The sequence below is a fragment of the Tamandua tetradactyla genome, chromosome 18 (assembly GCF_023851605.1).
Source record: "Tamandua tetradactyla isolate mTamTet1 chromosome 18, mTamTet1.pri, whole genome shotgun sequence".
NCBI classification, from domain to species: domain Eukaryota; kingdom Metazoa; phylum Chordata; class Mammalia; order Pilosa; family Myrmecophagidae; genus Tamandua; species Tamandua tetradactyla.
In genome coordinates, this window is record NC_135344.1 from 60,547,866 (window position 1) to 60,560,782 (window position 12,917).

The 12,917-nt window shown below is 35.7% G+C and overlaps 1 protein-coding gene across 6 annotated transcripts in view; it reads right to left on the reverse strand.

The window, feature by feature from the left end:
• Nucleotides 1-12,917, reverse strand: part of RBBP8 (RB binding protein 8, endonuclease) — a 119,327-nt gene that overhangs the window by 44,423 nt on the left and 61,987 nt on the right. For all 6 annotated transcript variants that reach the window (XM_077135804.1, XM_077135806.1, XM_077135805.1 and 3 more), the window contains 2 exons: nucleotides 8,186-8,252; nucleotides 2,654-2,829 (listed from right to left, as the gene is read on the reverse strand). In XM_077135804.1, the coding sequence (XP_076991919.1) occupies nucleotides 2,654-2,829; nucleotides 8,186-8,252 (243 nt within the window). The remainder of the gene's footprint in view (nucleotides 1-2,653; nucleotides 2,830-8,185; nucleotides 8,253-12,917) is intronic.

A 12,917-nucleotide genomic window follows, 5' to 3' on the forward strand; every position in this document is an offset into this window, starting at 1 on the left:
TCAGTTTCACCTGAGCTGAGGGCCTATTTTTAGTAGTCAGAAGTTGTTCATTAATGCCACTATTGGTGTTAGGTTGGGCTCAGTCTCTACTACTGTTGGAGACTCTTTTCTTTCCCTCCGGGAAGTCGCCTGTCGGGGAGGGGCGTCAGCCGCTGTGGCTTGGGGAACCGCTGTTCGGATGCTCCCAGCCGGCCCGGGAAGCTGCGTGTGTGGAAGTGGCTGCGGTTGCCGGCCACTGCGGCTTGGGGGACCGCTTTTCCGAGGCTCCCAGCCGGCCCGGGAAGCTGCGCGTGGGGGAGGGGTGCCGGCCGCCGTGGCTTGGGGAACCGCCGATCCAAATCTCCCAGCCGGCCCGGGAAGCCGCGTGTGTGGAAGGGGCTCTGGTCGCTGCCCACCGCAGGTTGGGGGATTGCCACTCCGAGGCTCCCAGCTGGCCCGGGAAGCCACGCGTGGGGAGGGGCGCCGGCCGCCGCAGCTTGGGGAACCCTATCCAGAGCTCCTAGCCGTCCCGGGAAGGAGGGAGGGAGCTCCGGCCGCCAGCCGCCGCGGCCCGGGGAAGAGCGCACCTCTCGGGGACCTCACCGCAGCGGAGACTCTTAGCCGGTCCAGCCGTTCCAGAATGGGGTACGCTGTGTGTCTGGTCTCTGTCGTGGCTCCGGGAGCTGTTCTGTACTGTTTCTAGTTCTTTAGTAGTTGTTCTGGAGGAGGAACTAAGACCCGTGCGCCTTACTAAGCCGCCATATCTGTTTGTTGCTCTCCATTTCACTGTTGTACAAAGAATTGATTCTCCCTCCAATTTCTCTTCAAGGTTCTGATTCCTTCATGCCAAACCGACCAGCCCCGGCAGCCGCTTGAGGCCCGACTGCCGTTAAGTAATATCTTAATATCTTGTTTTCCTTGTGTATTTGTTAAAAATCAAGAGGTTAATTTAAAATGCATCCTGCATCACATATCTCCACAATCTTTGTTTTAGAGATTTTATTTTCTAGAAAGAAATCCTGAAACATGCTTTATCAGAAATCATTCTGCTGCTTAAGGAACTAAAAAAAAAAAAGGCAGAACAAACAAACAAAGGAGTAAGGGAAACAGCTTTGCCAACAAACCTAGAAAGTAATATTAAAAAGTACTATAATAAGCAAGAGTGATTAGAAAGACAAAATAACTAATTAGGTATTAAATCAGTTTTAAAAGACTTTGTGTGACTCAAAAGTTATGTATTTTAAAACTAAAATTTAATATTCTATGTAAAAATAATTGAACAAGATTAAATAGGCAAATTAAGTTTTTAAATAGTTATATGTTGTTCTCATAGAATGAAGCAGTAAGTCAAAAGCATTCCTACTGGATAGAAATAAGACTTTCCTAATAAAGAAACAGTTGTGATTTTTTTCCTGGTTACTCTTATACATGGATTTAAACTCAATCTAAACTATGCAGATGTTTATCTGTAAGTCATGATTTGTTAGACAGCAGACTAAAATGGCCATCAAAATTCAGTCTAGACCCATGATTTTACATTTTAATTTAGCTCCTAATTATCCATAAGGACTTTAAACAGTTCATTTGTTTTCCACTAGATGGTGGCACAAGCGCACATAAAATGGGGAGAAAGTACAGCTTCTTCAAATATCCGCACCTATACCCTCTGATCAGAAAGAACTATGACATTTGCTTATAATAAAATGGTACTGAAAGCTTGGCATACTGTACCAATTTTCCAAAATTAAAGAAGTGCTTCTTATTCTTTAAAGGCACAGCTACTGTAAACAATTTATTTGTATCGTACAGGTATCACTAGGACTATATATATATATATATCCCCTCCCTACAAATGCTTTCTTTATTACAGATAGTTTAGATTAACAATTAAAAAGTCTGTACTATTTACTTTAGATTAATAGTAAAAGGACTAGTCATTGTATCAAGTCACATGATAAATTTCAGGGCTGTATGAGAGAGTTGTTCCAAAGTATTTAGCAGAAATGGTAAACTAGACTAGATTTAGAAATATGGTACTGATAACCTACAAAGTAGATACATTATGAAGACATTTCTTAATTACTACCAACTGCCAAACATTATAACAAAGAATAACCAGGGAAAGGCAGCTTCAATGATGGTAGCAGGTGTTCCAAGACCTTGGAAGTACAAAAGTTCAGACCCAAGAAGACCTTTATTTGAATTATGACTCATTTATTCTCTTGATAGCTGATCTTGGGTGAGTTAACCTCTCCAAGCCTACTTTTCCTCATCTATAAAACGAAGGTGGCAACAGCTGCCTTACAAGTCAGTTATGAAAATTAAAATATAGTAAAAATGTTTGCAAAGCACTCAGTATAATATTTGGCACACAGTAGGTGGAAATTATTATTAAGTTCTTTTCCACTGATAAACACATACACACAGAAACTATTCACTATTTATAAAATGCTGAGTGCTTATTTATTTAGAGGGGCAATACATGTCCGTACAAAGTAGAGGCAGAAAATGCTTTTTCAGTCTCTTCGCTAATGAACTAATAAGAACTTTAAACCTAGACTCACAGTTTTAATATCATTAACTGAACAATGACTATCTTATATAACATAAAAACTAACAATAGACAAATACCTTTACACAAACCAGATAACTAATATACAATTCGAACCCTTACCACTTGTACACTCAGGGTGCTCCACTTTAGTATGTGTTTGTTCTACATATCGGACATGGAGGTTCTCTTTTCTTCGAAGTCGGCTAACTCCAGAAAATGAAAAAGTTGTTATTGGCGAATCTGGAATAATATTTTGCTCAGATTCCAGGTCAGTTGTTTGATATTGTTGACCATTCCTGGAAGAAAATGACAACAACTGAAAGAAAATTTATTCCACAAACACTAAACACCTACTATATGGTATAGAGCTACACCAGAACTAGAGTATGAAGACAGAGATGTAATTCCGTCCAACTAATGTTTCAAATTTAAACACAGGGATTAGAGAAGTACTAGCTAATAATTACAATACCAGGTGGGTAGCTGAAGTACAAAAGTGTAGTTGTAGTTGGTAGCACTTGAAGTGAAATTAAAACAACTTTAAATGGCAGCAAAGATCAGCAGAGGATCCAGAGAGTTTGAGTAAAGGCATGCAACACTTGTATTAGAGAGCAACAAGCTAGAATGAAATAAAGGAAAGCTGTGATTTAGGTATGCACAAAATTAGGAGGTGAGAGGGAAGGGAACTAAAGTTATTTAGAGGATGAAAGTAATGTGATAATCTAGAAGCTATCTATATAGCTAATCCAGAAGCCAGTCAGGGCAAAACTGACTAGAACAAATGGTAAGAAGCCAAAGTCCTTTCAATAATCCAGAAAGTCCTACGTGACGTGATCACTCTCCCTTTATCACCTCACTGCTCTTTTCCTATAATATTCTACTTCAGCCACGTTCAATTTCTTGATGTTTCTCAAACACACCACACACACTCCCATCTTAGGTTCTTTGATCTAGTTGTTCCATCTGCTGGGAATGCTCACGCCCCTGATATACCAGCTAATTACCCTCATCTCCTTCAAGTCTTGTCGTAATTTTACTGTCTTCTTAAGGTCTATCTTGACCACACTACTTAAAACTGCCAATCACCCTACACCCTAGTATGTCTCCTGCTCATGTGACAGCATGTAAACTCTAGAGGATAAAGATCTTTGAGTCATAATAGAGTACAAGCACCTAGATTAGTGCCTGGCACTTAGTAGGTACACAATAAACGCGTTCATGGAACGACTATGACAATTTCCATTAGAGAAATAGATTTGTGTTGCTCTAGGTATATATTCTTAGTTCAAGTCTGGACCAATGATACCTACAGACTGGGTTTGTAATTGTGGTTGTTGAGTAAAATAAAGATAATTGGTTTTCCTGTGTTGAACCATTACTGATCTCATTTGCAAAATTGATTATTACCAGTTTGTCAGGCACTTGGGTTTTATATGACAAAAACAGTCTATCCTACCATACTCATATACATTTTTAATACTACTTCCAACGAATGTATAACAGAATGAGAATTTTATAAACTATAACAGATGGATATATTTCAGATATTAGAGGATAAAGATTAGTTTTTCTTAAGAAAGATTTATAGCAATTTTTTAGAATATATCAATTAATAGTGATACTAATATTCTATACCAAGGAACAATTTTTATAACTAATATTTAATTTTTAATCTTTTCATACAATCCTACTACCTTATTCTGGAAAAATGAAGTAAGCCAAGTCATATGGGAAAGCTTTATAAATTAATGGAGTGTGAAATCTGACCTAGCTTTAACTAATCATATCACAGCCTACTTGCCATTAGTCATAAAAATTCAACCTGAAACATGAATGAGTCATGAGACAAAGTTGATTTCCTGGCAGAGTCAATCTAGAAGTAGCTGGGATCACAGAAGGGATAAAAACAACAACAAAAAAGCTAGCTCTAACAAGAGATATCCAAATTAAGGAAACAAGTACTGGTTTTGTCCTTTGTTGTAAAACTAAAGTGAGAGTGCACAGGTGGGTCAGTGGTAGAATACGTGTCTTACATGTGGCAGACCTAGGTTCGATTCCCCGACCACATGTACCGCGCCCCCACCCCACCCCCACCAAAAAAAAAAAACAGTAAAGGGAAAACCAGCCAAGTTTTGTGTTGACCGAGTTTTTTCTTTAAAGCATTGGTCTCACTCTGAGTTCATGCCACAGCTTTGGGTTAAATGAATTATGCATGTCAGCCCTCTTTCACTTTTCCTTCTGATTTTTTTGCTTGACGGCTTTGTTTGCAGGCCTTCCCTTTGAGCCCTGTCAAAATTGTTTGAGTTGTTCTTTTTTCCCCCCAACATATAAGGATTCACTTCATAAGAAGTCTGTAGAAAAGTTTTTCACATTCAGCTTTCCTCCTCCTCTGTGCTGAAGAACTTACATTTTCATTTAAAACACAATTTAAACTTCTAAGAAGCAATAATATAGCCATCAAATTCATTAAAATGTTTTGATTTTCAAAAGAGGGAAGAAGGTGGTTCCCTAAACTACAAACAAGTGAGTATGGCACCAGATTTCAGCAAATTATACAAACAGTTATCTTTAGATAATTTATTAGCTAGCTCTTAAGGAAAGGAATCCCTGATCTCCTGGAACCAGTCTAAGTTTATAATATGAATAATTCAAGTAAGACATTATTTTTTTCTAAGTAGGGTTACTAGACTCTACTTAAAAGTGATTCTCTTAATAACCTCTTACTGTAAACAAAAAAGAATATAAATTTGGTTATCAATAGATTAAGACTCCTAACAGACTGAACAATATCACACAATAAATTATCATTAAGGATATCTGTAGTGATATGCCTCAGGTCTCCCTCCTCAGGCAGATTTTATTTAACATACCATTAAACTTCTTGATTCAGGGCACTGATGGAATATTTATTCATCAAAAATGTGGAAGAAAAAAAGCTGAGGGTAAAAGTTAACCCAATATGTGGCAGAAAAAATCAGAAAATGAAAGATTCCCAGAGGCTAAAATAATGGGCCGAATATGACAAAATGAAATGTAAAACAGGGTAAGATATAAGCCTCACTGAACTGAATCAGAAGAGACAGGGTCCTAGCTTTACTACCCAAACAGAGTAATATCATACAGGCAACCTTTTGAGGTTGTTTTAGCACAAAGCCTAGAAAAAAGAGTATATAAACTCTGAGGTGAGGAGGACCTCAGTTTAAATCCTGAACTTGGCATTTACTAGTCACAATGGGGAATTTCACCATTCTGAGCCTATCTTCTCATCTAATAGGTAAATAATTCATTTTCTTATTATTTTTTATAGGAAAGTTGTAAAAATGGAATGACGTGTATAGATGTAACCGAATGCCCAGAAAATGAGTAGGTGTTCAAGTAGTGCCATTACCTTAAAATTCTTCAACAACTTAACTATGAAGCCATGACTATAAGTGTTATATTTATTCCTAAAACAGCAAATCAAAAGCAGAGGATAAAGGAGACAAGGCTTAGGTATTGACTTAAAGATTCTAGTTAGCTGTAAACCCAATAATGAACCACCAATCATATAATATAATGTATGTTTTGACCACATTAACATAAATAGGAAGATATAAAAAAGGAAACTGATGATATTGCTCTTTTGGTCAGACTATACCTAGAATATTAAGTTCTTAAATAAGATATTGTCAAACTAAAACAATAAAGAGAAATGACACTCTGAAGAGTCCCCAAGTAATGCCAAATGAGAAACAGTCAATGGCCCAGAGGACTTTTATTTTAGAGAAGACACATGTCAAAGGAGCCATCATAACTGACTTCATGTATTTATATAAAAGGCCACTAAGTGGAAGGGTAGATTTGTTCCAGATGGACTTGGAAGGCAAAATCAATCAACAAACATAACTTATAAGTAAGGTGATTTCTACTAAAGCTTAGATAGAACTTTCCAATATTAGTTGACTAAAATTAAATAGGCTTGTAAGAAAATGAACTTGTACTAGATATTTAAACAATGCTAAAGAAATTGTACAAGGAAATCAATTTAAAAGAGAGAGCTGCGTGAAAGGAATCCTAAAGTCCTTTGAAATTTTAGCACTTTCATTTCCCAAACCCAAAAAAGTCATGGCCTCAACACCTAGCTTAATTGTTTGCTTTCTATGATCAACAGAGTTGACTATCTATCGCTATATAAACTTTATAATGCAAATTTTTACTAAATTTGCATTACAATGTCACTAAATAACTGTAGTGTCACTAAATAACTGTGCAACCATATAAGGCATTTATGATATTAAAATAAGCTCAGGGGAATCAGAATTACTGCATTTATTAAGCAGAAATCCAAGTCAAATAATGTTTTCTAAAGTTCAGGGCGATATAGTTCAGGGCAGTTTCAGACATTAATAGCATAATGTTTTAGTAGTCAGAGGTTTAGGTAGTCAGAGGAAACCAGGTTGCCTTTACAACAAATGACTCCTGCTATTTTTTTAAATTGCTAAGTAAAAGGAAATTTCTTTAAGGAGAGCACCATCTTAAATTTCAGGAGAAAACTGAAAGACAGAACAGATTACCTCCTTTATTTCTCTAAGGCATGTCCTAAATAAAACATACACGGCCTGAGCTCATCAATACAATTAGTCTTCACTGTATTTCAAGCTTCAGTCTTTACTTCTTTTCTAAAATATCAATGAGCTTCAACAAGAAAAAACTGTGCATTTGAGAACACTAAAAATAAATTCTAAATTAGAATTAATATGTTTGCCAAGCAAATGACTTCTGATATGGGACAACCACCTATCGAATTCTGTATTAACCTCCTTACACTTGGTATCTTATCTATTCTTGTTTTCATAAATATCTTAAAATATACTATATATGCTTTAAATGAGAACTGTATCTCTGCTCTGCATTAGGTAGAACATATCCAGGAAAAGAGATTTTTTTTTTGAAACAGTGATAGATAGTGATAAGAACAGAAGCTTTAAGTCAGAAGATATGAGTCTGAGTGATAGTCTCATTACCTGCGTTTGTGAGATCACAGGTAAGTTACCTGACTTTTGTTAACTTTGGTTTCCCTATCTGTAACGTAGGGGAAATAAAGCTACTTGCAGAATCATAGTAAGGATTACAAATAACAAACATAAAACACATAAAAGAGCAATTGATAGGCAGGGTAAAAGTTATTATTTTTATTCTTTAAGAGAAATGGAGGGAGAGGGAAGAGGAACTGAGGGAGGAAGTAGTTCTTTAAGCCTGAGAACCGTCTAATGGGAAATACTTATTTCATTGCTTTTATAAGCTCCTAGGAGAGAGCTGGAAGGGAGGTATCAAAACTCAAAAGTTTATTTGGAATATGAGTATTTGAATAATTTCTCTATTATTTATAATAGAGCATTATACAAATTAAAACACTTTAAATTAGAAATGTTCTCATATTTCTCTATATTTTTACACACAAATCTGAGAGGCAAAGAATTCATACATATTCCCAAAACACAAACAAAGGTAGAGATTTTATTTGTACTTTTCCTAGCAGAAAACTTTATGATTAAAAAAAATGAAATCTACAATTTATAATATATATTTACAATTTATATAGTAAGCAAATTGAAAAAGAAAATCTGGAGGAAAATACCTAATTTCCTACTATAATTTGGGAAAAAAGCTTACCCAATTTTCTGCTGCAGTTGTTCAGAAAGCTTTTTATTTTCTTCCTGTAGAGTATTCTTTTCATTCACTTAAATATAATGTGAAAAAGAAGGCAGATAATATAGTTACATTAACAATGATGACACTTTTTTTTGATAAGATATGTCAACAATTATGGAAAATTCTAAGTCATCAAATCAGTCAGGGTTAATGCTACTGTGCAAAACTAATTTGTTACTAGGAAGTGATTACCTCATCTCATATTATACTAGTTATGGGCAACTGATTAACTGGATGATTTCATATAATGTTTGTGGGCAACAAAGAAAGAGTATCTCATGTACTGGGGTATATAGAAAAATTATTTCTGAGGACAAGAAAGCATTCTGGGTGGTACAACGTGCAATGAGGGCTCAGTGGCAGAATTCTTGCCTGCCATGCCATAAAAAAGAGAAAGCTTTCCATCTGGTTACTCAGTTCCTTGTAATTTCAAGTAACATTTTAGTAGAGTCACTTACCTTCAAATAAATCTAATCATAAAGGTAATAAAACACTATCAGTATAATTTTCATAACATAAGCAAGCTTTTTCTTAGTCAATACTCTGTTTCATGAACTATGGTATCAATAATTAAATGTTTTCATTAAAATAGTATCTAGGTGTTTGAATCAAGCTTCACTAAGTTCTTCTAATCATTTCCATTTAGTTTATAAAGAAGAAACCCAATTGTTGAGCTATCTCTACTGCTGCCAGCAAAAACCTATCATCAATGTTCAGTATAATAATCACTGGTAAAAATGTGCTTTTCTAGGAGAAGTAGATCCAAGAAATCCTAATCACAATAAATATATTAACTGCTACTAAAAAAGGTTATCATATTCCAGAAATTTGTTAATAAGTCAGTGGTTTATAAATCTAAACATATTTTCTAACACTGAATAAATAAAACATTTTGAGGATATATAATACAATATGTATGAGGCAAATAGATCTTGTGCAGGATCTAAAAAACTTAATATATGGACAGTTAGATAGGAGAGTGTAGTCTAGTAAGGGAGAAAGGATATTACATAAACATATTTTATACAATAAAAAATGAAAAGGGTCATCAGAGAGGTATAAATAAAGCAATAAAGGAAATTCCAAGGTGAAAAATGTTACTTTGGGTTTATGAGCAGATAAGGAAAGGATTCATCAAAGAGAGAGCAACTGAGCTGGACAGGAGACTATCCATGCAGAAACTTAGTAAGACAAAGTTAGACAGAAAGACTAGGTGTAGTAAGTGGTGAAAGCCTTTAATACCAGGCCAAGAAATCAGAACTTTATCTTAAAGATGATCAGGTACCATTTTTCATAGATGAATGATGTATTTAGTCATATTTTGGGAAGACTGATTTGTTAGTATACATACTAACATACTTATACATACTAAGGTGAGAACAAAGTACAGACAAGACAAGTTAGGCCATCATTAAAAGACACAAGTGTCTGGAATAATGTGGGGATGTAGAAACAGAAAATGAGGACAGGTAGAAGAGCTGTTACAGAGGCACAATCAATAGTATTTGGTAGCTTATCTTTTGTAGGTATGAGAGAAGTCAAAGGTGACCTCAGATTTCTAATTTCTAGATTTCTCCAAAACCAAATAAAATGACAGAACTCTAAAAATTGGTGCATTGCAATACTGAAAAGCTAGAAACGTTGTCATCCAGTAGATCAAAACTATGAAAAATTCCTGAGTGATTTAGATAGGTTCAGATTGATGGTAAAATTCAAGACACAAGGCCTTAAGAAAAAAAAGTGAATTTTCCTAGTAGAATCCCATTTTCCTAATAATACCAGAGAGCGAGATCCAGAAGTTGCTTAATGGGTAAATAAAGGATGGCTAAAAATTGCTGTCAAGCTAAAGCTATAAGTATAGATCTCTATAAGGTAGTTAAACAAAAAAATGTAACAAGTATAGTAAAATATGGGCAACTGTTAAATCTACGTGAGAGATATATCGGGGGGGGTAGGGTTCTTTACTATTCTCCCTACGTTTCTATATTTTTGAAAAATTTCATTAGGGGGAAAAAAGACCAAGTAGACTTGAAAAAGAACCAAATAGAATTTTTAGAAATTAAAAATGTGTTTACTGAAATAAAACAACTTAGCAAAATAGAAATGTGGAAGAAACAATTAGTATGCTGGCAAAAAATCTGAATAAATTAGAGAATGGAATATAGAAAAACAAGGGGATGAAAAATATGAAAAAGGTGTTGAGAGATATAAAATATAGAACAAGGAGGTCTCCTCAGAATCTCAAAAAAGAGAGAGACTGGAGAAGATACAATATTTGAAGAGATGGTAGCTGATAGTTTTCCACTGTGCCAGTTTGAAAGGATGATGTACCCTAGAAGTCATGTTTTAATGCTGATCCACTTTTGGAGGCTGCTCTTTCTTTTAATCCCTATTCAGCCTGTAGGTCAGAAACTTTATTAATAGATTATCTCCACAGAAATGTGGCACGCCCAATTGTGTGCCACATTGTACAATTAGAGGGAGATGTGACTCCAACCATTCCAGGTGGGTCTTGATTAGTTTAATGGAATCTTTTTTAAAAAAGGAAATGTTTTTGGAGGAAGCAAGAGGACCATGAGAACCACGAGAGCCCAAGCAGCCAGACTTTTGGAGATGAAGAAAGAAAACGTCCCTGGGGGAGCTTCATGAAACAAGGAGCCTGGAGAGAAAGCTAGCAGACATCGTAGCCATGTTCACTATGTTCACCATGTGCCTTTCCAGTAGAGAGAGAAACCCTCAACTTCATTGGCCTTTCTTGAGTGAAGGTAACCTCATGTTGGTGCCTTAATTTGGACTTTTTCATAGCCTTGCCTTAATTTGGACATTTTAACGGCATTAGAACTGTAAACTTGCAACTTAATAAATTCCCCTTTTTAAAAGCCATTCCATTTCTGGTATAGCACATTTCAGTAGCTAACTAGAACACAAAACAAAACTCTTAGCAAAAGTGGGACAGAAAATAGTATCATTAATTTAATTTTATGTATCAGCCAGTAACTCATAGCACACTAACTACTGAAATATTATAGTTTTCCTTCTACCACCAACAGCTACTATTTGATAATATTTTAAATTCACTAGCCAATGCAGTATGTCAAGTAAACAATAAGAAATATAAAATATTTGAAAATAAAAAATTTTCTTTATTTGAAAAAATGAAATTCTCTTGATTTGCAAATGATACATTTACCTAAACAATTCATAATAAAATACAGTAGAGAGGTCAGGAGGATAGCCTGATACAAGGCCAAGAAAACTAGTATTATTCCTGTACTTCTTTGGAATGGCAACAAACAAGAAATATCCAGAAATAAAACTAACAGGAAATATTGTGTAAGACTTATATGATGAAAACATTACGATTTAATGAATAACAGAAAAGAAGACTGGAATAATAAGAGAAGTGTATCAAAGTTTCAGAATGGATGGTTCAATATTATAATGATGTTTATTCTTCTCAAATTAAACAAAGCACTCCATATTAAAGTCCCATTAGAATATTCTACAGAACATAATAAGCTCATTCCAAAATTTATCGCAAGAAATTTTAGAATAGGGATTTTTTTTTAACCAAGTTATCAAAGCATAGTATGCAACTACAGAAATAATAGCACTTATAGCAGAAAGCTCTGGTGGTCTGAACCAGTTTCCATCTGCAACTTCCTTCAAATTCCTAGCTATCTTCCAAATGATGAAGGTTGGGGAGAAAAAAGAGAGGGATTTCTGGTCAACAAGATTTAAGCAAAAGTTACTTAAAAACAATAAAGTTATTTTTTTTTCTGAGGAAGATTCTGCTGGGATGCCCCTTCTAGTCTTTTGCCTCTTCCTGTCTGATATGTAAACATTTGTTTTTCTGTCTCAAATGCAAATGAGATCTGAAAATGAGCAGCCATCTTGAGATCAGGAGATAAAGCCTGAGGATGAATGCCCAGACACTAGAGATGACAGATTTCTACCTCATATTTAATGTTAACATTTTGAGCTGGACTAAATACATAAACTTTTAAAGTGTGTGTGCATGTGTATACTGTACAAAAATTGAAGAATATTGCTATATCCTTGGGATAGAGACAGACTTTCTGAACAAGACAAGAAATTACACAAAATTTCTGTTCTAGTTTGCTAGCTGCCGGAATGCAACACACCAGAGACAGATTGGCTTTTAATAAAAGGGGATTTATTTTGTCAGTTCTTCAGAGGAAAGGCAGCTAACTTTCCACTGAGGCTCTTTCTTATGTGGAAGGCACAGGATGGTCTCTGCTGGTCTTCTCTCCAGGCCCCCGGGTTCCAACAACTTTCCCTGGGTTGACTTCTTTCTGCATCTCCAAAGGCCTGGGCTGAGCTGCGAGTGCTGAGATGAGGAATGCTGAGCTGCTTAGGCTGTGCTACTTGGCGCTCTCTCATTTAAGCACCAGCCAATTAAGTCAAACGTCACTCACTGCAGCAGACACACTTCCTAGCCGACTGCAGATGTAATTAGCAACAGATGAGGTTTACCTACCATTGGCTTATGTCCACAGCAACAGGACTAGGTGCCTTCCCCTGGCCAAGTTGACAACTGAATCTAACTACCACAATTTCTATATGTCAAGAGAAGTTCTAAAACAAAATCAACATACAATAGGCAATGAAGAAGAAAATACCTGCACAGTATATACAACCAAGGGTTAACAATCCTTCCCTAACATACAAA